Source organism: Culex pipiens, chromosome 1 (assembly GCF_016801865.2).
Source record: "Culex pipiens pallens isolate TS chromosome 1, TS_CPP_V2, whole genome shotgun sequence".
Lineage (NCBI taxonomy): Eukaryota > Metazoa > Arthropoda > Insecta > Diptera > Culicidae > Culex > Culex pipiens.
Genome location: NC_068937.1, coordinates 11,703,821 through 11,730,340, shown reverse-complemented (window position 1 = coordinate 11,730,340; position 26,520 = coordinate 11,703,821). Strand labels below are relative to the sequence as shown.

Sequence of the window (26,520 nt, the reverse complement as noted above, 5' to 3'; positions counted from 1 at the left end):
AAACATATCAGAGGTAATCTTTTTTTTCTATATAATCAATCTTTTCTTTCATTTAATAATGATAAATTTTGTTACTTTTTTGTCAAAGATTTGCTTATTTGTTTACGACTTTTTAACATTAATTAGCGGACGGTTATTTCAATTTTATTTCTTTAAAATATCGACTTTAAGGATTTTGAAAATGATTAACAACTGAGACTAAGAAACAAAACTTTGCAAAAAAAAAATGTTCGTCAAATGTTCTCTTTTTGTAAGTGAAAAAATATATTCAACAATTACGTCAAATAAATAACATTTCAGGTCATAATTTCGAGAAAATTCATAAAGAGAAGAAATTTTAATGAATTCTTAATCCAATGTTAACATTTCAATCTAGAATTGCCCTACTATAAAATAAACAGAATTTCTTAGCATTATTTAACATTCCAACGCCCAAGGCTCCGAAAAAGTTGGAACGGTAACTTCAACTCAATGGTTCTCGGGCATCACTCAACCAATCAAGATGATTCTTCTTTCCAGTGATTAATAAGGATGTCTAGATGATTCTAGAACTTTGCAGAACTTAATTTGGTCAAATCTGTAATTTTTGCGAACAAAAACATCGTTCCAACTTTCTTTTTCGCGTGTAAAAAAAAATCGCCAAAAATTCCCTGGAGACAGTCTTTTTTTAAAAAGGTGGAACGCTGTTTTCGGTCGCAGAAATTACAGATTTGTTCAAATCAAGTTCTGCAAAATTTTAGGATCATCTGGACATTCTTACAAATCACTGGAAACAAGAATCGTTCCGATTGGTTGAGTAATGCCCGAGAACCAACGAATTGAAGTTACCGTTCCACCTTTTTTGGGAGGCTTGGGCGTCCGTGTAAGTTGGACATGCGTTGGGCGTTCCAGTGTTAAGTTATATAGACAGTAATAATTTTTAGTTCCATTAGTATTTCGCATTACTAAGTTAAGTTTTGAAATATTTCTCTTGTTTAAAAAATCGTTCAACCCTCTAATGCCCAGTTTTTTTTTTATTTTTTTATTTTTCCCGTTTTAATTTTGAGCAACATTTTGTTCTATGACAAACATTACTATTCATGTTTTATGTCTTTTTCTTGTTTCGATTATAGTGTTTTTTTTTATTTTACATTTATCTTGTTTAGTTTAGTTCATGTTTGTTTCTGATAGTATTTAGCTCATCCTACCAACTTATATCATTACTTTTTGCTCTTCTAGTTTTTTATTTCAACAGTCACTTTTTAAATTTTCTTAATTTTTACATTTTCTGCTTTAGATCGATAGTATTGTTATTTAAATTGTTGAAAAAAGCAAAAAAAATACTGCATACTTATTTTTACAAAATAACATTGGAAATGTTAGTGAACACAGCCAAAGTTGATCCCAGAAAAATTAGATTTTTAAAAACATTAACAAAGTTACATAAAAGAAGTCAAACTTTCAACCCTAATTTTTTTCTGAAAATTTCAGTAGTTCCTCTTTCCAATACTTTTTAAAGACCAAAAATTGGTTCAAAAATTGATTTTTGACGAATTTTTAAATCGAAGCCCACCTAGAGGCAGGGCTGGGTTGTAGAGGGTTAATTGAAATTCAATTTAAATTCTTGGCAAGAACCAAAGCATTTAAGACATATAAATTTTGCAAGATGAGATAATTAAATTAATAGAATATCAAAAAAAATAAAACGTATAAAGAATAGATTTTAAATTATAAAAAAAAGAGTTCATGAGATACAACTCTTCAAACAAAATTTCAACCCAATCTCATCACTAATTCATTTCACACTTAATTTGTCTCTCTTTCTCGGTTCCACCATCTTCCCCGACGTGGCCTCTACCCCACCACCAGGACGAGAAGAATCAACTTCTGATCACCAACATTTGGCTGAAATTGGTAAGTAATTTCGTCGCAGTCGCCCGCCTCCTCCAATTCCTTCCGTCATCACTTGAAGGTGGTGGCACTGGGTGGAAAACTTTCTCAACTGGTTTTTCCTCACCCTCGCCGCTCTCTTCACTCAGCGAAACCATCACGAACTTGAGAGTCTCGACGACTTCGTCAACTGCGGCGGCACGTGGTCATCGTAAATCACTGAACTGAAATGCTTAAGCTGAGAGAGAGAGGGAGTTGAGTTGAGAGAAGGAAAATTCCTAAAGTGGGCTGTCAATCAGCATTTTGAGAGAACACGGGGAGGGAGAAAGATTTTTACGATACTTTTCCGTCAGTCTTAACTGTTTTTTTTTTGGCTGGGGAAAATTTTGACTCGAGTGACGAAAAGCGGCGGGATCCAAGAGTTGTCATCATCTTTTGCAGAGGAAGCCTGGAAAACGGACGCGATTGATTGCTTTTGGAGGATTTGTAAAGAAAATTGGGAGAAAAATTGACAAATGGCTGGGAAAGTTTTTCCGCAAACAGAGTGGAACATTGGATTTCTGGTGATTTGTTCAGTGTTGAGTGGGGAAAAGTGCGTTGATTGAATTACTTCTTGGTGAGGATTGAATTTCACTTCATTTATTTGAAATTTGTTTTTGAGTAGTTAAACTGAACTGTTTTTCGTTACGTTTTACGCATTTCTCACTTGGAAGCTATTAAAATTAAAACAAAAAACGCAAAAACACAAAAAACACAAAAAACACAATAACCACAAAAAACACAATAACCACACAAAAACACAAAAAAAAACACAAAAAAACACAAAAAAAACTCAAAAACCACAAAAAACACAAAAAAACACAGTAAAATACACAAAAAACCAAAAAAAAAACGCGAAAAACTCACAAACGAAAAACACAAAAAACATAAAAAATCACAAAAAAAAAAAACACAAAAAAACGCAAAAAAAAAACACAAAAAACACAAAAAACACAAAAAAAAACACAAAAAAAACACAAAAAACACAAAAAAAAACAAAAAAAAAACACTAAAACCACAAAAAACACAAAAAAACACAAAAAACATAAAAAAAAACAAAAGAAAACACAAAAAAAAACACGAAAAACACAAAAAAAAAAAACACAAAAAAAAAACACTAAAAAACTCTAAAACCACGAAAAACTCGAGAAACTCAAAAAACTCGAGAAACTCGAAAATCTCGAAAAACTCGAGAAACTCGAAAAACTCGAAAAACTCGAGAAACTCGAAAAACTCGAGAAACTCGAGAAACCTGAAATACTCGAAAAACTCGAAAAACTCGAAAAACTCGAAAAACTCGAAAAACTCGAAAAACTCGAAAAACTCGAAAAACTCGAAAAACTCGAAACACTCAAAACAAATTTGAAAAACTTGAAAAACTTGAAAAACTTGAAAAACTTGAAAAACTTGAAAAACTTGAAAAACTTGAAAAACTTGAAAAACTTGAAAAACTTGAAAAACTTGAAAAACTTGAAAAACTTGAAAAACTTGAAAAACTTGAAAAACTTGAAAAACTTGAAAAACTTGAAAAACTTGAAAAACTTGAAAAACTTGAAAAACTTGAAAAACTTGAAAAACTTGAAAAACTTGAAAAACTTGAAAAACTTAACAAACTTGAAAAACTTGAAAAACTTGAAAAACTTGAAAAACTTGAAAAACTTGAAAAACTTGAAAAACTTAACAAACTTGAAAAACTTGAAAAACTTGAAAAACTTGAAAAACTTGAAAAACTTGAAAAACTTGAAAAACTTGAAAAACTTGAAAAACTCGAAAAACTCTAAACACTCGAAACACTCGAAACACTCAAAACAAATTTGAAAAACTTGAAAAACTTGAAAAACTTAAAAAACTTGAAAAACTTGAAAAACTTGAAAAACTTGAAAAACTTGAAAAACTTGAAAAACTTGAAAAACTTGAAAAACTTGAAAAACTTGAAAAACTTGAAAAACTTGAAAAACTTGAAAAACTTAAAAATTTGAAAAACTTGAAAAACTTGAAAAACTTGAAAAACTTGAAAAACTTGAAAAACTTGAAAAACTTGAAAAACTTGAAAAACTTGAAAAACTTGAAAAACTTGAAAAACTTGAAAAACTTGAAAAACTTGAAAAACTTGAAAAACTTGAAAAACTTGAAAAACTTGAAAAACTTGAAAAACTTGAAAAACTTGAAAAACTTGAAAAACTTGAAAAACTTGAAAAACTTGAAAAACTTGATAAACTTGAAAAACTTGAAAAACTTGAAAAACTTGAAAAACTTGAAAAACTTGAAAAACTTGAAAAACTTGAAAAACTTGAAAAACTTTAAAAACTTTAAAAACTTGAAAAACTTGAAAAACTTTAAAAACTTTAAAAACTTGAAAAACTTTAAAAATCTGAAAAACTAAATTCGTCAAATTTGATTGAATTTGAAAAAAAAAACGAAAAACTCAAAAAACAAAAATTCAACAAAATTTGAAAAAAAAATCGTCAAAATTCGACAAAATTCGACAAAATTCGACGAAATTCGACGAAATTCGAAGAAATTCGAAGAAATTCGAAAAAATTCGAAAAAAATCGAAGAAATTCGAAGAAATTCGAAGAAATTCGAAGAAATTCGAAGAAATTCGAAGAAATTCGAAGAAATTCGAAGAAATTCGAAGAAATTCGAAGAAATTCGAAGAAAAATCGACAAAATTCGAAAAAAATCGACAAAATTCTAAAAACTCGCAAAACTCTAAAACTCGATTAAGGTCGAAAAAATTGGACAAAATTTGACAAAATTCGACAAAATTCGGCAAAATTCGAAAAAAATCGAAAAAAATCGAAAAAAATCGAAAAAAAATCGAAAAAAATCGAAAAAAATCGAAAAAAATCGAAAAAAAATCGAAAAAAAACGACAAAATTCGACAAAATCCGACGAAATTCGACAAAATTCGAAAAAATTCGACAAAATTTTACAAAATTTTACAAAATTATAAAAATTCTAAAAACTAAAAAACTCGACAAACATTAGAAAAAATTCAAAAAAATTCGACAAAATTCTACAAAATTCGAACAAAAATCCACCAAAATTCGACAAAATTCAAAATTCGTCAAAATTTGAAAAAAAAAATCGAAAAAAATCGACTAAATTTGATTTTTTTTACAAATATCGACAAAATTCGTCAGAATTCGTCAATTCGACAAAATTCGACGAAATTCGACAAAATTCGTTAAAATTCGACAAAATTCGACAAAATTCGACAAAATTCGACAAAATTCGAAAAAATTCGACAAAATTCGACAAAATTCGAAAAAACTCGACAAAATTCGACAAAATTCGTCAAAATTTGACAAAATCCGAAAAAATTCGACAAAATCGACAAAATTCACAAAAACTCGAAAAACAAAATTTGTCAAAATTAGACAAAATTCGACAAAATTCGACAATATTCGACAAAATTCGACAAAATTCGACAAAATTCGACAAAATTCGACAAAATTCAACAAAATTCGACAAAATTCAACAAAATTTGACAAAATTCGACAAAATTTGACAAAATTCGACAAAATTCGACAAAATTTGACAAAATTTGACAAAATTTGACAAAATTTGACAAAATTTGACAAAATTTTACAAAATTTTACAAAATTTTACAAAATTTTACAAAATTTTACAAAATTTGACAAAATTTGACAAAATTTGACAAAATTTGACAAAATTTGACAAAAATCGACGAAATTTGATAAAATTCGACAAAAAACACAAAATTCACAAAAATAACACAAATCAAAAAAATCACAAAAAAATTAAAATTAAATGACGATTTTTCGTTTATTTTTTGTAATATTTTATTCACAACCAAACAACTTCGCATAACAAATTTTCCCTCCTGCAATTTCGCTGACAATCACGCTCTCCCAAAACTGCAACACAACCCAGCTGCTGACATGGGCATCACATTCCTGGTTGATGTTTCTGGTGCTGATCGTTCATCGTTCCACCCGTAATCATCACGTCATGATTATCAACGACGTCATCAACAAGCTTTTCCCAGGAAATGGTTGTGCAATTTGGTGTGTGAATTGGCTTGGCTCTCTGCAGAGTCAAACTGGGAGTTGCTTCCTGTCAGAGCGGGATGCAACAACGCTCGATGGAAACAGCTGCCAAAAAGTCCGGGATCAATTCTGGGTGTATGTGTGTGTTGGGAACGACGTGCAGACCGGATTTCAGTAATGGTTGAGACGATGATAAATGGTTCTTTTGAACTGGGAACGGGATGAATAATTGTTGGTGGAAATCGGGGTTGGATCAAGGGACAAACATGTAGTACAAAAATTGTATTTCATTTAGAAAATTGAATTTCTAAGTGAAAAAAATGTAAAAGAAAAAGAATTCTTCAACATAAACTTTAAAATACATCAAACTCAAATTTAATAATACGACAAAACGTTCAAGGAAATGCTTACACGTGTGTGTACTTCCCGTAACAGCTGCGTGTGCAATTCACGGGTTTACAAACATTCTTTCTCTTCTAGGAAAAGCTCGTCTGCAGCCGAGGATGATGACGATAATGGTCGTCACACGTACAACACAAAATCCAGACAGACAGAACAGAGATTTGGTGGTTGTAGGTGTGTCAGCACACATACAAACCCGTTTGCTCAGCATTCGCGACCACCGTAAACATTACCTGAATCGAGTTTATGACTGCGATTTATGCTAAACTATTGTGCTGTCACCAGACATGCTGCGTGAAGCTGGATGTCTGTGTGTAAGCTAGTGTCGTGTCAACTATGGAGGAGACTGCTTCACAATTTTGAGAAATCGATGGGGTGGTTTTGACGGAAGATACATGGAAAAGCTTTACTGCATAATGAGCGCGTAAAATGCGTCAACTGCAATGGGAACCGGACCGCAAATTTTCGCGGTTGCATTGAGAAACGTGGTCAAAAACTATGGATAGTTGATTGTTAAATTTGTGAGATTTGGTTATTATGAAGAATTCTTTTGATTCAATAAAGTTTTTTCTCCGAAAATAATTAAAAAGTTACTTTAACCCTCCACAACCTAACCCCGCCTCTTGACGGACTTCGATTCAACAAATCGCCAAAAATCCACTTTTAAACCAATTAATGAACTTTAAAAAGCTCTGGAAAGAAGAATCTTAAAATTTCAGAAAATTAGGGTTGGAAGTATAACTTGTTTAATGTGACTTTCCCAGTGTTTTCAAAAATGTATTTTAAACTTTGAAAAATATTTGCAACGGCCTTACATTTTGTTGGTAAAATATACCGTTTTCAAGTTTCAGCTGCCATTGAGTGAACATTTTGGAATTTTTTTTTCGAATAAAAAAAATGTGTTGAAGGAAAAGCACTTCTGACAAATACATTTTTGGTAAGCTGACAAAAATTGCTATAATATTCTGTAAAGAACTTTGAAATCGGACAATTTGTTTCTGAAATAGAGCCTCAACAAAGAATTCGAATCGATGAAAATAGATTTCTCCAAGTATCACCCAATTAGAATGTAATTTTCTACTGACGATATCTCTGAAAACACTGGCTTTATATTCAATGTTCAAAATTGAAACATTTGCAACAATAAAACATTAAAAAAATAATCTGGTCTAAGATATGAAAAAAATAGAAAATTATCTATTTTTATGACCTTTTTCAAAAGTTAAGACTGATTTGAAAAATTCCAAATTATTTTTATACAAAAGATCAGAAAATTTCTCAAATGTTTCAATTTTAAACATTTATGATTAGACCAATAGTTTCCGAGATATCAATTTCAATGAAACTTTGTAGACATGTTATTCTAGGTCTAAATAAGCCATTTTTGTGTATATTGAGCCAAATGTACTCAATGACATTTGAGAAGGCCGTAAGGTATTTAAATGTTTTTGTATTTTGTAATTTAAAAATTACTGTGTCTCGAAGCCGTAGCATCGTATCAAAAAGTAGTCAGAGACAAACTTGTAGGAAATTGGACGGGCTATCTGATAAAAATACACTGAAAGAAAAATACACGCCACTTCTTTGAGATTTTCCATTTCCGTTTAAAAATTTTGAGGAAATAGCCTGAGATGTTACAAAAAGACTCACGAAAAATGCAGGATAGAGCAACCCTTCTAAAAAATACAAAAATCATTTACTAATACTGTTTTTTTGAAAAGTAGTATAAACGTCAAAATTTATAAAACCATAGTGAGAATCGATTCCCCAGACAATCTCCATGTTGACCATTGTCATAAGTCTGATCCTTTGGAAGTTACAGCGGTTTTAAAAGTAAAAATGTTGAAAAATAGGTTTTTTTGTGGTTTTTGGAAATTTCTACATGACAGACTCCGCTGTATCTTCACAAGGATTTGACATAGGAGATATGGAGACTTTTATGCAAATTTTTTTTGGGGAATTGATTCCACTATCTTTTTTTTTAATTTTGACGATTACACCACTTAAAAAAAACAGTTTTAGTAAATGATTTTTGTATTTTTTTAGTAGAGACAAACCATCCTGCATTTTTCGTGAGTCTTTTTGTAACATCTTAGGCTATTTCCTCAACAATGTTGAACGAAAAAAAAAAACGTAACTTCATCTTAAAAGTTAACTTTTAAACATAAACATTGAAAAAAATCTCATAGAAGTATCGTGTATTTTTCTTTCAGTGTATCTTTTTCAGAAAGCCTGTCCGATTTCCTACAAACAAACGTCTTTGACCACTTTTTGATAGAATGCAACGGCTTCGAGATTCTTTTTTAACGCAAAAAAAACGAAAAGAAATCGAAACTAATTACCCAAAAGTGACTAAAACTTGAGAACGGTCCTTTTTATGAAAAAATAAAGAAATGGAAAGATTGCAAATTTGATTTTTTAATATTTTTAAGTGGTTATTTTTATAAAAAATAAATATATTTTTTCAAAAAAAATTATCTTGTATTAGTCCCTTGAAACATAAGAAAAATATTTGAAAATTAACACCTAAACTCCCAAGCTCGAGAAAAAGGGGGAATTTCCATACAAATTCCCCCCTTTTTCTCGAGCTTGGAAGTTTAGGTGTTAAACAATATGTAATTTAGGTCACGAAAAGTAAATTTAAAAGAATTGAAAAAAATCCGTGTAACTATTTTTTTCTGAACACATAACTGCATAACATAACATAACTGTCGAAGACTCCGTTTTTTTTCTGCAAAAAATCAATTTGCAACATTCACTAATTATCGTTACGAAATTACGAAAAATATTCAAATTTCAAGGCCTACTGTGCTCTAGCGCAATATATTGAAGACATTGAAGGATTAGAAACACATTTGTTAAGCAATTCAGGGTTTTAAAACGTGATATCACAAGAATTATCCAATATACTCGGGGATTTTGATTGAATTTAATGTAAAAACAAACTCTCAGCAATCGAATGCCATTGTCAGTTTTCCCTTAAGTGCTTGTCCAAAGGGTTACATTTTGAAACTTCAAGTGCAAAATTTTCATATCTGGCAAAACTGACGTAAATTTTGATTACGCCATCGGATTCTACGTTAAAAGTTCTTCGAATTTGACTTTTTGTTAATTTTTCTTTTTATAAATGGGTAATTCTCCACCAACTCACACAGCAGTTGCCCCGAAACCTCTTCGATTAGCGTAAAGCTTTGCTCTAAGGGGTTATTTTGGTTCCTGACCACGAATCCGAGGTCCATTTTTCGATATTTCGTGACGGTGGGGCGGTACGACCCCTTTCATTTTTCTGTTTTTTTTTTACTAAGACACGTTTTTCAGTGATTTGTATTAGTAATAGTTCAGCTAATTTTGCATAAGAATGAGTGAGTGTATCCGGTTTGTTTTTTATTTTCGAAAAATCCCCACATACAAGCAGTGCACAAGCCACAACAATCGTCCAAGGGGTCATTCTTATGCAAAATTAGCTGAACTTTCCGAAAAAATACTTTCAAAAGTTTTAGGGGTTAAAAATTCGAAAAACTGGTCAAAAATGGTCAAATCATAACTATTTCGAAAAACTTTTTTGTAAAATTCTGATAACTCGTGAAGAATACATGCAAACCCCTTATGTCTATAAATCAAAACTTTTGTTTTTGTCTGCTCTACAACTTTTTAGATCATTGTTACACTCTAAAATGTAACCCTGCAACGTTAGAAAAAACACGTAATTTTAAAATGAAAAATTTTGTTCCAAATGAAAAAATGACCCTTCTAGGTTATTTCAGATTCGAAAAGTACATTAATTTTCCCATAAAATTACATGTCTCACGATTTTTGACAGTTGAGTAACGGGAAAGGGCAGCGATTTTAAAACTATTTTTAAACTTTTTTTTGATGAAAAATAATTTTTTTTTCGGAGTTTTGAGTACGCCATCAAATCGGGCGTCTAATTTTACACAAAAGTCCCTTTGACACCAAATTTCTATCTTTTCGCGATTGCGAGCAACAAATCACTGAAAAACATATCTTAGTAAAAAAACAGAAAAATGAAAGGGGTCGTACCGCCCCACCGTCACGAGATATCGAAAAATGGACCTTGGATTCGTGATCATGGACCAAAATTACCCCTTAGAGCAAAGTTTCACGAAAATCGAAGAGGGGTCGGGGCAACTTTATCCGATTTCGAGTGAGTTGGTGGAGAATTTCCCAAATGCATTTTTAAAATTAGGTTTTTTAAGATCCAAAAAAAACCAAACTTGGGGTTCTTTGTTTTTGGGGCAAAAAGCACCCCCATGCCAAATATGAGCAGATTTGGTGCAGGTCGATGTCTGACGCGTGGTCACTTCGGAAGAATTGACCCACTTATAGATTACACCGTGCAACGCTTCAGCTTATCGCAAATAAATTGGCAACCTTAAACGATGCCAGCTTTTGTAATCTTTTCCGTGAAATCGACTTCTTTTTGGAGCAGATTTGATAACGCCAGCGCAGTCCGTGGCGTGACTTTGAACGAGCAACACCCGGGTTTTCGTTTCAATTTCAGTAGGTGTTGTTTAATCCGCTTGACCTTGAATCTCAAACTCTCTTAATTTTTAGTGAATTGAGTTTTTTTAAAGATGGACAACAAACAACTGCTGCGAGCGGCCCAACTTCTGCTGGCCATCGAGGAGGGCAACATCGCGCAAGTTGGCGCCATCCTGGACGACGGTGGTGCCGCCGCCGTCAACTTCGTGAACCACCACAACAAGTGCCAAACGCCGCTGCACGAGGCCATCCGGGGCGGCGATCCGCAGCTGGTCGACCTGCTGCTGAGCCGGGGGGCGAACGCGGAGCTGCGCAACGTGGACAACAAAAAGCCGCTGGATTTGTGCGCCGGGCTGGACGGTGGAAGGAGGGCGGCGGTTGAGGCGGTGTTTCGGGAGTTCTTCAGGAGGAATAAGTTGGTGCGGGGAGTTGAGCGGGAGGGGAAGAAGGTGGAGGGGATGGTGCGGACGTTCGTGAAGCGACCGGGGACGGCGGCGGTCGGTCAGTTCTACGAGACCAAGCTGCTGACGATGGTGCTGTTCCGGCTGCTGAATGACGATCGGGTGCGGGAGTTCTACCTGGGGAACAATCTGGACGAGGCGGGGGCGTTTGACGACATCGTGCTGAGGGTTGTTGACGCAGGAGGAGGTGAGGGCAAGGTTTGGTGTCTGCAGGCCAAACATCGGGAGGCGGCGAGCAGTGTGAACTTTCGGGATCTGATCAACATGGCGAAGAAGGGAGGGGACTTTCACCTGGTGAAGTATTTTGATAGTTTTTTGAAGATACGGTACTTGTTTGGAGGAGGTGGGGAGCATGCGATATTCAGGGGGGAGTACGAGCGGGTGGAGTTGGAGCTGATCATCTTCACTCCGGCGGTGATTCATTTTCCTGAGGGAGTCGAGTGTGAAGTTACGGATAGGAGTAACATGTTTTACTCCGGAGAAGGAGGTAAAACAGTTCAAGTTAGGTGCACCAAAGAGTTGTTGGATATGTTTGTAGTGATCTCGGAAGATTGGCATAAGAAAGCGATAGCAGAAATTTTAGGCAAACTCATTTTGATTGAAAAGTATGACGTTGCAAATCTTAAAGATAGCGTTGAAAGACTGAAAAGTTCACATTTTTCAAGTGATTTCAACAGTTCAAGTATTCTTAAATTATTCGGAAATCAACAAATCATGTCAATTTCAAACAGAAACCTCAAAAAGATGAGTGAAGAAATCGAGAATATGCTGAACGAATCGCTCCTTCCAACTCCCACTCGCCACGCCTACCTAGTCGAGCAGTTTTTCGCCCAACTCCGCTTCTACACCGAGCAGGCCACCGAAGACAAGCTGGAACCGATCGTTCGGTCCGACATCAAGTCCGCAAACTACCGCAGTGACGGACCCCTGTTCTCGAAGCTGCACGACGCCGTCGAGTGCTGGTGGAAGCAAAGCGGCGACGTGCCCTTCCAAACGGAGCGCTGCCAACTGCTCGAGCTCGCCGCGAGCCAAGTCGAGCTGGAGCAGCTGCACGAGAACGGGCTCGGCAAGCTCCGGTCGGATCGGGTCAGGTTCGACGCGAAGGAAACGGGCAAGTGCGGCTGGGTTGACTGCGAGGTCGTGAACGTGGTCAGCGCAACGCCGGAATTGAGTTGCGTCCGGGTGATTCAGTACCTGCAAAGTCGGGGCGTTGATTTTAGGTGCGTTATCGCGCAGTTTGGAGGTCGCAAGCTGGGCAGCTTGGGGCGAGCGCAGCCGGGCTGTACGATGGTTGCTTATCTACCGGAGGTAGATAGTGAAGTCGTCGAGGAATTGAGACGGGCGTCGTGGAAGTCAATCGTGGTAACGAGAGAGCGACTTGAGGGGGGTTGGATATCGAAGTCGGATGAAATTCGCGGTTTGGTCGATCTCGAGGCTGACAGTCAGGAGAAGATCTTGAAATCTCCGGTGACGTTTCAAGGTTGCCCAGTTCAACTGGGAGAGTTGTTGGATCGAGCTCCCAGAAGTTTGATAGACGGTGAAACGCTGCACAGAATCATTTACGATGAAACTTTTGCAATTTCAAACAACAGCTTCGCCATGGACTTTGAAGAGTTGAAGGGGTGCTACGTCGATCGGGACGTGCTGGACACGCGCAACAACAAGTTTGTATCGCTGGGTAAGATTCCGACCAAGGTCGTGATCGTGGCGGCGGAACCAGGCATGGGGAAGTCAACCCTGCTGACGGGACACGCCGTGAGGTTGAAAGAGGAGAATCCTCTAAAGTGGATCATACGAATGAATTTGCTGGACTTGTCCAAACAGTTCAACGAATGGAGCAAGGCGAAAACAAGTTTAAACGAAGAACATGCGTCGACTCTGTTGCTGGAAATCACAAGCTTCGATAGCACTCGAATCGGATCCTTCGAAAGAAACATCTTCGAGTGGTACTGCAAGCAGCGAAAGATCATTTTGTTGCTCGACGGATTCGACGAAGTAAGTCCCGACTACACCGACGTAGTTCTGCAGCTAATCCAGCTTTACAAGCGCAACTTCACGGCCAAACTGCGCATAACAACGCGTTCCGGAGGGACGGAAAAACACTTGGAGAATGCCCGCAACTTCGTGCAGTACTCGCTGGAACGCTTCTCCAAGGAACAGTCGAAATTATTTTTGACGCGATTTTGGCAGTCCAAGCTGGGAGCACGGTTCGACGCGAAAAAGTTCGAAAGCTACTTCCTGCAGCTGCTGGCGCACCTGCTCGAAAAAAGCGACTTTGGCAAGGATGACTTGATCAGCATTCCGTTGCAGATCAAAATGATTGCGATGATGTTTCAGGACCACTTTGCAGAGTTCTGCAAGTCGCCGGATGGTTTGGCGCAGTTCGAGAAGCTCGACCTGGTCACTTTGTACGAACGGTTCATAGAACTCCAGTTCAGGGTGATACTGTTGGAGGAGAAAAACAAAACTGACACTTCAAGGCCGTACCACGCGTATGAAAGTAAAGAAAATCTTTTAAAAATCAAAATCACACACCAGCTAGCAGCAATCTGCAACTTGTTCGAATATTTCAGAAAAACTGACCTGTTCAGCGATGCTGAAATGGAAAACTTTGAACAATTTCTCCAAAAAGTTCAGAAATCGCACGAGAAAACGGGAATTGTGACGAGAATCGTGTTCGGAAAGCCAATGTTTGTGCATCGAACTTACGCCGAGTTTTTCGCCGCCCAATTTATCTGGGAAAAGTACGCACTTGCTCAAAACGAAGGTCTGAATCTGTTCTACACGCTTGTACAGCACATCATCGAGAAGGAGTTCAACCAGGTCGCGAAGTTTCTGCAGCAAATCGCTCGGCGGAAGATTCACGAGTGTTTTGATGTCGCAAGCAAGGCTTGCGATTTGCTGAACAAACTCATGACCCTGGTGGACGATTCGATGAAGAAGATCCCAAGCGTTGCGTTCGCCTTCATTTTGGGAATCGTTGAGCATTCACTGACTTCGGACAGCGAGTGCTTCTTGAAAGTGAAGGAATTTGTCTACGAACAATCCGTCGATTTCCGCGACATTCTGCTGATAAAGGCGTCCGAAAGTGGATATCTGCACCTGCTTCGTCTCGTAACGGACGAAAATCCCGACAAAATAAACGCGTCTTTCAACGAAATTCAAGGCAAAACAGCCCTACAAATGGAGGAAGAATACGCGGGTTCAGCGATAACGCGAATTCTCAACGAACTCGACAACGAAAGAATTCTCGAAAGCTTCCGATTCTCACCCCTGCATCGCGCAGCGATGAAAGGCTCCGCGACAGTCGTGTCCTTCCTTTTGGAAGGTGGAGCGTCCATCGACGACGCGACCAAGCTCGGCGAAACCCCCTTATTCTTGGCCTGCGCAGCAGGCCACCTGCCGGTCGTCCAAACGTTGCTCGCGCTCGGCGCAAACGTCAACACAGCTACGGCGGAGTCGCTCACGCCGCTGCACGTGGCGTCCAAAAACGGCCACGCGCACGTTGTCCGCACCCTTCTAAACGTCAACGCCACCAACCTGCACGTTTGTTCCGAGCGGGGCGAAGCCCCGCTGCACTCCGCCATCGCAAACGGGCACACCGAAATCGTGCTGCTTCTGCTCAAGAAAGGAGCAAACGTGACCGTCGCAGCGACCGAAAGAGGTTGGACGCCGCTGCACTTTGCGGTTCAGCAAAACTTGTACGGCATAGCTGAGATTTTGCTGGAAAGAGGCGCACCCGTTCACGGCGTCAGCCGCGATCGCGAGGAAACGGCGCTGCACTTGGCAGTGGCGGCGGAAAATCTCGCAATGGTGCAGCTGCTGCTCGGGAAAGGTGCCGACGCGGACGCCCTCGACAGGTGTGGCAAAACGGGCCTGAACTACGCCGTCAGAAGCAAGTCCGTCGAAATTGTCACCACCCTGCTGAAATACGGAGCGACTTTGTACGAGTATGACCTCGGGTGGACGCCACTGCACGAAGCGGCCTCCGTGGGTTCGCTGGAACTGGTCGAGCTGTTCCTCGCGCAGGGCGTCGATGTCAACCGGAGGGCAAGGCACGGCCTGACACCGCTCTTGATGGCCAGTTTCGCCCGGCAGACCAACATGGTGAAGCTGCTGCTGGACAGGGGGGCCAACGTGAACCTGGGCACGTACGTGGATGGCTACATGCCGATGCACTGTGCGGCGCAGAAGAATTGCCCGGAAATGATTAGGCTGTTCGCGAAGAAGGGAGCGGACGTAAATTGCCTCGCCAAGAGTATGGGCTGTACTCCGCTGCATGTGGCGATCATGAATAAAGCGGTCAAGGCTGTGCGCTTGCTCTTGAGTCTGGGAGCTGATCCTGATGTGGGCACCACCTTTGGGTATGCAACTTTAGAAATGGCAAGGGATTATCTTCATTGGGACAGTTTGTAAATATAGTTCAGAATCGATTATCTGAAGGTTTGTAGAGATATCGGATAATCGAATCAAGAAAAAAAATGTTTTGAACATATTTCATCTAAATATTTCATCACCGCCATCTTGGATCTAACAACAACAAAAACAAAAAAAAACAAACCATCCACTTTAACGACTCACAGGTTCTATTCTGCCCCTGATCGCATAAATGTCCCATATGAATTTTCATCGATTTCGAGTTATTGATGCAGTTTGGTTCAAAATTGTGTGTTCTTTCGAAAGAGCCTATAACATCCAGTACTTTGTTCAAGAAATCAGGAGGAAATCCAGTTTTTTCGCGAAAACTTAACACGTAGCCTTATGTATGGGACAAACTTCAAATGCGTTTTTCTCAGCTTGCTGTTTTTGCATATGGGACATTTATGCGAACATGGGCAGTATTGTGGTATAGAAAAAAAGAAAGTTTCTTGATTAGATTACCCGAAGATTTGATTCTCCGAGGTGATTTTTTTCTTCTTTATTTTGGCTGTGACTACTCTAAGGAAAAAAAGAACAAAACAAAAAATAACACAGCATTGTTTCATTCATATTTATATCATTTATTTTTAGCAGTAGAATTTTAGGTGTAACAGTCAGTCAATAAAAAAGGAGCTTTTTTAAAAAGAAAAAGCTTCCACAATATTGTAGGATAAAATGAGTGCATATGCGTTTTGTTCATTCCATGAAAGAAGCATAGTAGGGGAAATTCTCATATGTTTGGCAGGTTAAACACTCGCTCCTAACTCCATCCAATTTGCTGATTTTCTTTATTTAAAAAGCTGAGCAATTCTTCACGAAATCAGCCGATTTCGACCATTTTTTTATATTTTTTGATCTGGCTCAAACTTTGTGGTTGCCTTCCCTATGACCCATACAAGTCTCCATACAATTTTGGCTGCTGAGCATACAAAAATGGTACGTACATATTCAAACAGCTGTAACTTTTGAGTGAATTTTCTGATCAATTTGGTGTCTTAGGCAAAGTTGTAGGTATTGTTGAGAAAAAATAGGAGTTAAATTAAAAAAAAAATATTTGCATTAGTTTTTTTTATTGTTTTTGCAAAGAAAAAAAAATGATGGTAATATTCAATATAATATTCATCATATATACATATTCCAACAATTTTCAGTATCAATATTTGAACATCAAATATTTTAATTCAAAATATCAAATAAATTTAAAAATCCTTCTAGGATGGGACTTTGGGGACATTTCCTGGACATGCTTCTGGGCAAAACAAGTTGCCCAACATTCCTGGAGCATACAAAAATATATATTTGAATTAAATTATTTGATGTTCAAATATTTCTGTAATTTTTCCATCCACATCCACATTTTCGTGCTCCAGGAATGTAGGGCATCAAGTTTTGCCCAGAATTATGTCCAGGTAATGTTATTTGTTCGTTTTTTAAAGTTTTGGAATCTCTCTAAAAAAATGTTCCTGGAATAACCATGGCTAGTTGTCCCACATGCCATAAAAAATCAAGATGGCCTCTATAGCGCTAAAAAATATTCCTGGGATATCCCACCTGGGATTCCTGGGATTTCCCACCTGAATATTCAACCAACCAAACATTCTTTCTAACATGATCAGTTCTTTGAAAATAAATTGATTTCTCAACGTTACTTAATCCACCCTTAGGTGGTTGGTGCCTTCCTCACATTTAGAGGGTAATGCTATCCAAAATAGATACAAAAGGGCGGACCTTTCAGTGTTCTATCAACTTGATTCATACCATCAGATTGGGTAGTCAAATCTTCATAATTCAGGGCTCTTATGCGCTTATAACTTTTGATAGGGTTGTCAGATCTGCAATCAATTGAACTCATTGAAAGGGCTTTTGATTCCCTATGCAACGTCAAGTCGCGTGGTAGATCCGGACAACGTTTTCATCGAAATATATGAGATCCGGCCTCTAAAAGGCTCATAAAAAACACTTAAATGCTTATAACTTTTGATAGGGTTGTCAGATCTGCAATCAATTGAACTCATTGAAAGGGCTTTTGATTCCCTATGCAACGTCAAGTCGCGTGGTAGATCCGGACAACGTTTTCATAGAAATATATGAGATCCGGCCTCTAAAAGGCTCATAAAAAACACTTAAATGCTTATAACTTTTGATAGGGTTGTCAGATCTTCAACGTCTTGAACGCGTTGGAAAGGTCTTCTGATTACCTATCCAACGATAGGTCGCATGAGAGATCCGGACAACGTTTTCATCAAAATATCTGAGATCCGGCGTCCAAAAAGTGCATAAATAACACTTAAGTGCTTATAACTTTTGATAGGGTTGTCAGATCTTCAATGTCTTGTACGCATTGGAAAGGACTTTTTATTACCTTTCTAAAAATGTATAGCATGACAGGTTTTCTTACAAAAACCACCCTTTTTACAATCTTCCGGACTTTTGTTAAAATAGTTTTTTTAGCATAACTTTTGAAGTACTTAACTAAACTTTATAATTTTTAATAGCGACTTATGGGACCCCAAGACGGATCGAATGAGACCAAAACGGTCCAAATCGGTTCAGCCAGTGCCGAGATAATCCAGTGCAAATTTTTTTGATCAACATCCCACCACACACACAGACATTTGCTCAGAATTTGATTCTGAGTCGATATGTATACATGAAGGTGGGTCTAAAAATTAAGAAGTTCGTTTTCTGAGTGATTTTATAGCCTTTCCTCAGTAAGGTGAGGAAGGCAAAAAATCAGTGGTTTTTGCATTCTTTATAAACATTACCAGTTCTTTAGACTACTTAAAAGATAATTTATTTATGTATAACAAGCCTTACCCGACAAACTTCGTTTTGCCTTTTTTCGTTTGTTGACGTTTTAAACTTTTTTGCTTATTCAGCCTCCTGTGATCAAAATTTGATTTTACGTGACTTTTCCCATACAATCTGCAGATTTTCCGGAATCGGTTCTGGAGCGGCCAAAGTTGTAACTTTTTGGCGTAAGAACCTTCCTTGGACTTATACGAACCCAACGCAACAAATAGCACCTCGATCCAACATTCCGTGTTGAATTGATTCGCGTTCGAACAAAACCATCGAAATTTTTTATATACATAGATAGATGTTTTCGCAATCTAATTATTATGCCTAATTCTTTGGAAACAAATTGGTTTTTCAAAATTAATATCTCGAACAAAAGAAGCTTATTGGAAACCAATAGGATTTTAAACCTGAAAATTTCTGTGAATAATTTGAAGAGATTTTTTACATTTATTTTTGAATGTTTTGCGTTTTTTTAGTATGATTAGTTCCTTGAAAAATATTGAAATTTAAAAAAATAAATAAATGTTTTTATTTTAGATTTTGCATGCAGTAAAACAGGCGAAGTTCTTGATGAATATTTAGAAAGATTTTTTATCTGATTTTTTTTTTTATAAATTTGAGAAAGGCAGTTTCGACATTTATATCATTTATAAATTAAATGATATCTAGGTTACTTTTTCAGAACAACCTTTCACAAATATATTTTTTTTAGCTATGCGAGATATTTGAATTTTTTTTTTGTTTTTTTTTTCAAATACAAAAGAGCCAAGGTGCAGTTCAAAAATACAAAACAAGATTTTGATGTTATATTCAGCCAAAAATAAATAATAGCAATCCCTATGATTTTAAAGCAAAAACAAACTTTTGATGAAATGACCTTCGGCGAAACGACTTTCGGTGAAATGTACCAGACTTTAGTATGGATGAGGACAACACAAAAAAAACTTTTCCGAAGACACCAAATCAATACAAAAATATCTTCAAAGGATACCGATTGTTGAATTTTCATATGCCATTTTGGTATGGATAACTGCAAAATTTCAAATAGGATAAAAAAATACAATAAAAAATTGAAATGGGTTGATTACATAGAGAACTGTTTTAAAACAAATTATAATGTTTATTTTATAGCTCTGGTACAATATTTTGTTTAGCTTGTGTGATATTTGTAAATCATTATTTGTAATAATCTTAGAAAAGTACAATAAAAAAAAACTTAATAAAAAAATTGGTGAACATTCTAGCACTTAAAACTATAATCTTAAATAATGCGAAGCATTTTTGCAACATTTATAAATTTTACACAAACGACGCAAAATGTTGTATGATTATGCAGTACATTAGTGAGATTTGTTTAAAATACTCAGATTTTCACAAAATAGCGTAGTTTTTGTAAATACAATAAAATACGTACATAAAATAAGAAATTTAGCTTGGATTGGTGTTTTCAATGGGGTTGCAAATATTTTCACAAAATACTTTATTTTTCAATACATAAAATTTTCAAAATATATAATATGAGTATTGAACGATGTAAAATTTTGCATAAATTTTTAGATAACGATAGCACACTAGCACTACATATCTGAAAAAAAAACAACACAAATTTTCAATATTTGCAGTATTAAACGTCGCAATTTTTTATGAAGATATTCACTGCATCAGATATTTTAGTTTTCAAAACTCAAATGTTCACAAAATACCTTAGTTTTCGAAAAAAAAAAATTCAGTACATGCAATAAAGATATCAAACGACGCATTTAGTTGTGTGGGTTCAAGATTAGAGTTTTAAATGTAAAATACTTTAATTATGGCAAAATATCCTATTTTTTTAAACCTAAATTTAAAATAATTAAAAAAAATGCGAGTATTTTTTGTAATCATCGGCGGCAATTGCCGACAAAATTGCCGTATTTTGATTACGATAACAATATCGTAAACACCGGATGATAAAATTATCGATGTCAATATCCTTATCTTTTGGAGATAGAATCGACTTTTCAAATCAGATCATGTTCGATTTAAAATGATTTTCAGCAACTTTCAGTTATTAATGGAAATTTTGAAACTTTCAATATCTAATATTTTTTTTTAAATTTCGATGATTTTTTTAAAAATAATCAGATTTGCTTTTTTCATGTAGGGCTCATCAAAAAATCCCTTATAATTGAGTATTATAAAGATTGCAACCAATTGGACTCTATTTACAAAAAATGCATTTTAAATTTGTAAAATTATTTAAAGCAACTGAAAAACAAAATGTCTAAAAGACAAAAAGTCGAATACAAAATAAAAGTTCGAAAGGACCAAAGTGGGTCACATATCTTATTCTTTGTATTTTTTTTTTTTGCATTCTTCCAAAATTTGTAATTTTTGGTTGACAAACATCTAAATCATTTCAGGATTCATTTTTATTTTTTTATATTTGTTTGAGAAACATTCTGAGAGTTAGTTGCATCAAATTTCTCTTTGATGTCATTGGAAATAAATTTGGACATAATGTAATCAATTCTAATTATAAAGATCAATATATTGATGATTATATCTTCCAGAACCACCCTACCCCGCAATACTCGATTTGCACAAACTCACACAAATAGTAGTCACTGTCACTAGAAACAGGTCCAGCTGCATCTCACTCTTCCCCTCAACTTCCCCTCTTCCCCTCACCCCCTTGCGGGTACAAATATGATTTCCTCCATTTCCACCAAATGGGCAGGCCCTAACCTCTCTCTTGGTTGGTGGGACATTGCGTCAGACAATTGAAAATTGTGGCTGACATTTGAATGTGTATTGCCCCTGTCCCCCACCCTAACACTATCCCAATGCAATCACATGTTACAACGACCGCCACCACAAGAGTTGACATTTCCCGGGGCAAAAGGTTTGCCCCTTTTCTACATTTGATTGAACTGTGAAAAAAACAACGAAATTTTGTTGAGTTTCTTGATGAAATTCAAGTTTGATGTTTTTAGAATTGATTGACAGTTTACACAACTCGCCATTTTTTAAGTCGATTTCGTCAGGAAATGATAGATTTGTGAACATACAATTTTAATTATTGGCAGAAAATTCGATGAAACTCAATTCTACCGATTGGAGCGTGTTCAGGGAGTCCTAATCTATCATACCTTAACGAAACTGAAGCGTTTACAGACATCTACTTAAAACAGACAGATTTCAATAACAAATACTGGTAAAATAACAGAAAATGTTATGGAATCTTCTTGAAAAATCTATTTTTGAATAAGGGTTATCATAACAAAATTTACTATTGGTCTGATATTGGTTGAAAGCCAAAACAACTTTGGAATAACATTTTTTGTTATTGAAGAATACCTCCAACTGTTATAGGGATGATCGGATTAGATGTTAAAATAACAAAAAATAATAACAGAGATTTGTTCGAAGAATAACTAAAAATGTTATTTGTCTGTTATCACAATAACAATCCAATAACAAAAAATTCATAACGACGAATAACAAATCTTGTAATAAATAACATAAAATGTTATTGGCCTCGCATTTTCAAATATCAAAAATTGTTATTCCCAAGTTATTTCCGTCTGCTCGGGATTTCAATAACAAATACTGTTAAAATAACAGAAAATGTTATGGAATTTTCTTGAAAAATCTATTTTTGAATAAGGGTTTAATAACAGTTTATGTTATCATAACAAAAATTTTTATTGGTCTGATATTGGTTGAAAAAACCATAACGACGAATAACAAATCTTGTTATAGGTAACATAAAATGTTATTGGCCTAGTATTTTCAAATATCAAAAAATGTTATTCCCAAGTTATTTCCGTCTGCTCGGGGAACTAAATTTACAAATTTTTACTGTACCAAAAAAAATCCAACAAAAAGGCAGTTGCAGTTTCGCAGGTATTTAGTTGAATAACCATGCAACCGACAGAAATATGAGCATTCGTGGGGGGGATGGAAATCAATAGTTGGCTCTCAGCTGGAAATAGATTGCCCCCTTCCTCTCACTACACTTTGTGAGGGGGTGGATTCCGTGTGCCACCTGTGCGAATCGATAAGCGAACAACTTTTACCTCCTCCTCCCACGTGCAGCACTACAACTCTCACGCTGCACTTTTGAAGTTAATGTACCGCGAAATGTGGTTTTGTGCAAAACTCTCACTGTGGTTGAATGTGTGAGTGTGTGTATCGATATCAATAGGTTGTGGTTTGTTAAAAAGTTATAGTTATACCAAGGATCATTAGACTCGAATGTTTATTCAATTTAATTTTTAGTTGCAATTTAAAAAAAAACAAGCTGAATTAAAAAATGTAAATTAAAAATCAATTAAAAAAACCTCACATCTGATTGTCTGTGATAGTTACACTGTAAATGATGGTAATGAAACGCGATGTATCGAATTTTGCGGAAAACTGTGAACTTCATCCAACCTCCACCCCAACTCCCCCCTTTTTGTTGATGGGATTGTTAGGAGAGCAAACTAACTGTGCCGAGTTGAACCGCGGCGGGGGGGCCATTTTCAGCTGGAAATTGAATTTGTCATGCGTGATTTTGTGCAAGTGGTTGCTGCTGCAATTGTCATGTAGCATTATTTACCTGCTTATCAGAGATGTAACGCTTTTTGTCGAGGTGCGTCATTCAACTGGAATTGAAGAGGGGGTGGGAAATTTATTTGGTTATTTGTGATTTGTGGTCACAATTTTGGTGGTGGTGGTCTTAATAAAGCATCCCTCCAACCTTAATTTTTTCTGCGATAGCGGATGTCAAATGTGGATATTAAATCATCAAAAACTCATCAGAAGATTAAATTTGAATAATTTTAGTCAAATACAAAGGCTACTTTGAAAGTTTATTCTCAATTTTTATCGAAATAAATTTCACACGGTTTTTAAGAAATAAATTCACAATGAAATTTTAAAATTTGTATGAATTGCTTTTGCTGTTGTTGAAACAGTTTAGAATTATTTAGGAATTAATTCGATTTTCAACTAAAACAGAAGATTAATATATTGAAAATAAAAAACTATGACAATACAATCATTAAAACTCAGCTTAAATGGTCTGAAAGGCTCTCTAATAAATAAAAAACAGTTTGATTTTTTGGACCCCTTCAATCTCAAATGAATAATTTTGACACTTAAAACAAAAATTGTCACTTGGCTTATACAAAATTATTTGTTCAAAAATCTATAATTGATAATTTTTTTGGAACCGAATGACATTTTTTTAGGAACCCTTTCCGAACAAAACTTGTAAATTTTTTTGATGAAATCTTAACCCTCTACTGCCCAAATTTTTTTCCCGTGTTTGGGAGGTCATTTTGAGCAACTTTTTTTCTACGAAAAATTTCACTTCTTTTTTTATGTTTTTCTTGTTTAATTTTTAGTATTTTAATTTGCATTTATCTTGTTTATTTTATTTTTGTTTTTGGTAGTATGTGGCCTATTCTACCACCTCCTATCATTACACTTTGCCCATCTAATTTTTTCATGGTTTTACAGTCACTTTAAAATATAGGAAATGTTAGTGAAAACACAGCCAAAATTGACCCCTAAAAAATAACATTTTAAAAAACATTGGGAAAGTTACATAAAACAAGTCAAACTACCAACCCTAAAATTTTTAAAATTTAAAGAGTTCTACTTTCCAATGCTTTTCAAAGATCACAAATTATGTTGAAGCCTGCTTAATGCGGGGTTAGGTTGTAGAGGGTTAAATTGACCTTTTTATTATTATTAAATATGGTATATTTAAATGAGGAAAAACTGTACAATCAAGTATCAGGGAAATGAAAAAAATAAAAAAATGATTCCTTTGAATGTTTAAAATAATCATAAGTGATTTAATGAAATATAAATATTATTTAACAACGAAAATTTAAAAAAATAAAAAAGTATAAAAATTGAAAAAACGAGCCATGGGTTCAACATTTTAATGAAAAAAAGTGTTTTAAAATGCATTATACACCTGTCCAGTTGTTTTGCCATCATTAGTTTCCAAAATATCTAAGTATTGACGAAAATTTTATTTTTTGCGAAAAATAAAATTTTTGCGGTGCTGCACATTGCAATTTCATAAAAGCTCAAAATATTTTTAAGCAAGCCCAAACATGCTAAATATGATTATCATTGCAGAATAATGCATTTTAGATTGTTTTCAGTTGATTAGGCTTCTATTTTCATGGAAATTTTGAAGTTTTTTGGAAAGATATATTTTTTTTGCCCCCTGATTTTTCACACCAATTTTGACGACTTAAACTTTGAAAAATATTTGCAATGAATTTATTACTTAAAAAATATTGTGGGATTCTACCAAGAAATCCAATGAGGTTCGCAAAATTAAGTGGAAAATTGATTTTCCCAAAAATGGTGAAGTTTTGGAGCTTTCCTGTCTTCAGGAGAGTTGTTACAAATGGATAGGAGCAACTTTTGGTTTAGTGGAAAATTAGGGTAGTTTACGATTATAATTATTTTGAAAATCTCACTTTTAGGAATATTTTTAAGAACTTTTTTGACTTTGAAAAAGTTGTTCTGCTTGCCAATTCAAGCAATTTTGTGCAAAGTCTTCAAAATTTTATCTCGCAATGTACGCCTTCTTTGTCTAGTTCTAAAATCAAATTTAGAGAAAGCATCTGAGCAAACCTTTGAAAATACATTTTTTGGTCGTGGCAATTCAGGGTTGTGTCTTTTTTATAGCTCAAAAAAACATTTAAATTTTTCACAAATCAATTTAGAGCCATTTTAAATTAAAAAAGATGCAAATTTAAATCTTAAATATCTCGGAAAAGCGCAGACCACTCTAGATATCTTCATTTGAAAATGTCTGATTTTCAAGGGAAAAGTGTATGGAACCACCCTAATGAAATTTGAAAATTATCCAACTATAAATATTTTTTCATGTAATTTTACCCGCAGAATCTGAATCTGCCCTCAGAATATTGTACATAGAATGTTTTGCATGACCGATATTTTGACACTATGGCTCAATTTTTTCTTTGGCTGATTTAGATTCTTGGGGCAAAAAAAAAACAAGTTGCAAGTTTCCAACTTTGAACCAGTAACCAGTGAATTGAAAAAAAATTAGTTTATATTTTTCTCAAAACAAAAGTTTGCCTTAAACTTTTTAATGCTGTTTTTAATTTTTTTTTTGATACTTTAGTATTTTAATCCCCATTATACGACACAAAAATTCAGTTAAAAAATCTTTCTAATTAAAACAATTTCACATCTGTAAATGCTGGTGAAAATAGTTAATTTCGAAAAAAAATCATCAAACATTTCCAGAAATGATTTAAAAAAAACGCTAAAATTTTACTAAAGTAGAATACTGTAATAATAGCAAAACTTACAAATGAATTTAAAAGTCAAAATGATCCTTTTTTATGGAATGAGTCTCAAACTTACTCAGCACTTATAAATCTTCCACTTAGGGATTCGAACTCCCTAGGCTTATTGGTCAGAGAAAATTTATTTTTATATAATGATGTTCAAATAGTTTAAAAAATATCTCTCATGCTCTTGCTCAATGATGTTCAAAAAGTTTAATAATAAAAATAATAATAATTGAGATTTGATAAAACTTGATTTGATAGATTTTTGAAAAAAAAATAACTTCGATTTTTAATAAACAAATTTATATATTTGGCTCACAAGCTCATTTGAGCTTGAAATTTGGCCCGCCATTCAAAAACTTTGAACACACCTGCATTTTTTTTTTAATTTTAAAACAATTAAATGTTGTTCTAAGATATCTCAAATATTACAAACAATTAGAAATATTGTCGGTTTATGACAAAATGTATTTTTTTTCAAATTATAAAAATTGAAAATTTACCTCAAATTATATATCTAGGTGACATTATTTTATGTTAGTTCTAATTTCCAAAAATAAAAAAAAATCATCATAAGCAGCTTTTATGAACTTTTATTTTTTTTAATTTTTTTTAACTATTAGGCTGGCACAAACATTTTTAAATGTTTTTTTTTTTGTTCAAAATTGGCCCGAAAAATTAGGGGGCATT

The 26,520-nt window shown here is 35.0% G+C and overlaps 2 protein-coding genes across 3 annotated transcripts in view; both read left to right on the top strand.

Annotated features, from left to right (window-relative positions):
* The window catches only part of LOC120431005 (neuronal acetylcholine receptor subunit alpha-7-like), a 363,511-nt gene that overhangs the window by 126,047 nt on the left and 210,944 nt on the right, over window positions 1–26,520 (top strand). For both annotated transcript variants that reach the window (XM_039596164.2, XM_052708174.1), the window contains exon 3: window positions 1,849–1,893. In XM_039596164.2, the coding sequence (XP_039452098.2) occupies window positions 1,849–1,893 (45 nt within the window). The remainder of the gene's footprint in view (window positions 1–1,848; window positions 1,894–26,520) is intronic.
* LOC120430994 (uncharacterized) lies at window positions 10,919–15,826 on the top strand. The gene has a single exon (XM_039596157.2). It carries the CDS (start codon window positions 10,922–10,924, stop codon window positions 15,704–15,706), a length of 4,785 nt encoding a protein of 1,594 aa, XP_039452091.1. The 5' UTR covers window positions 10,919–10,921; the 3' UTR covers window positions 15,707–15,826.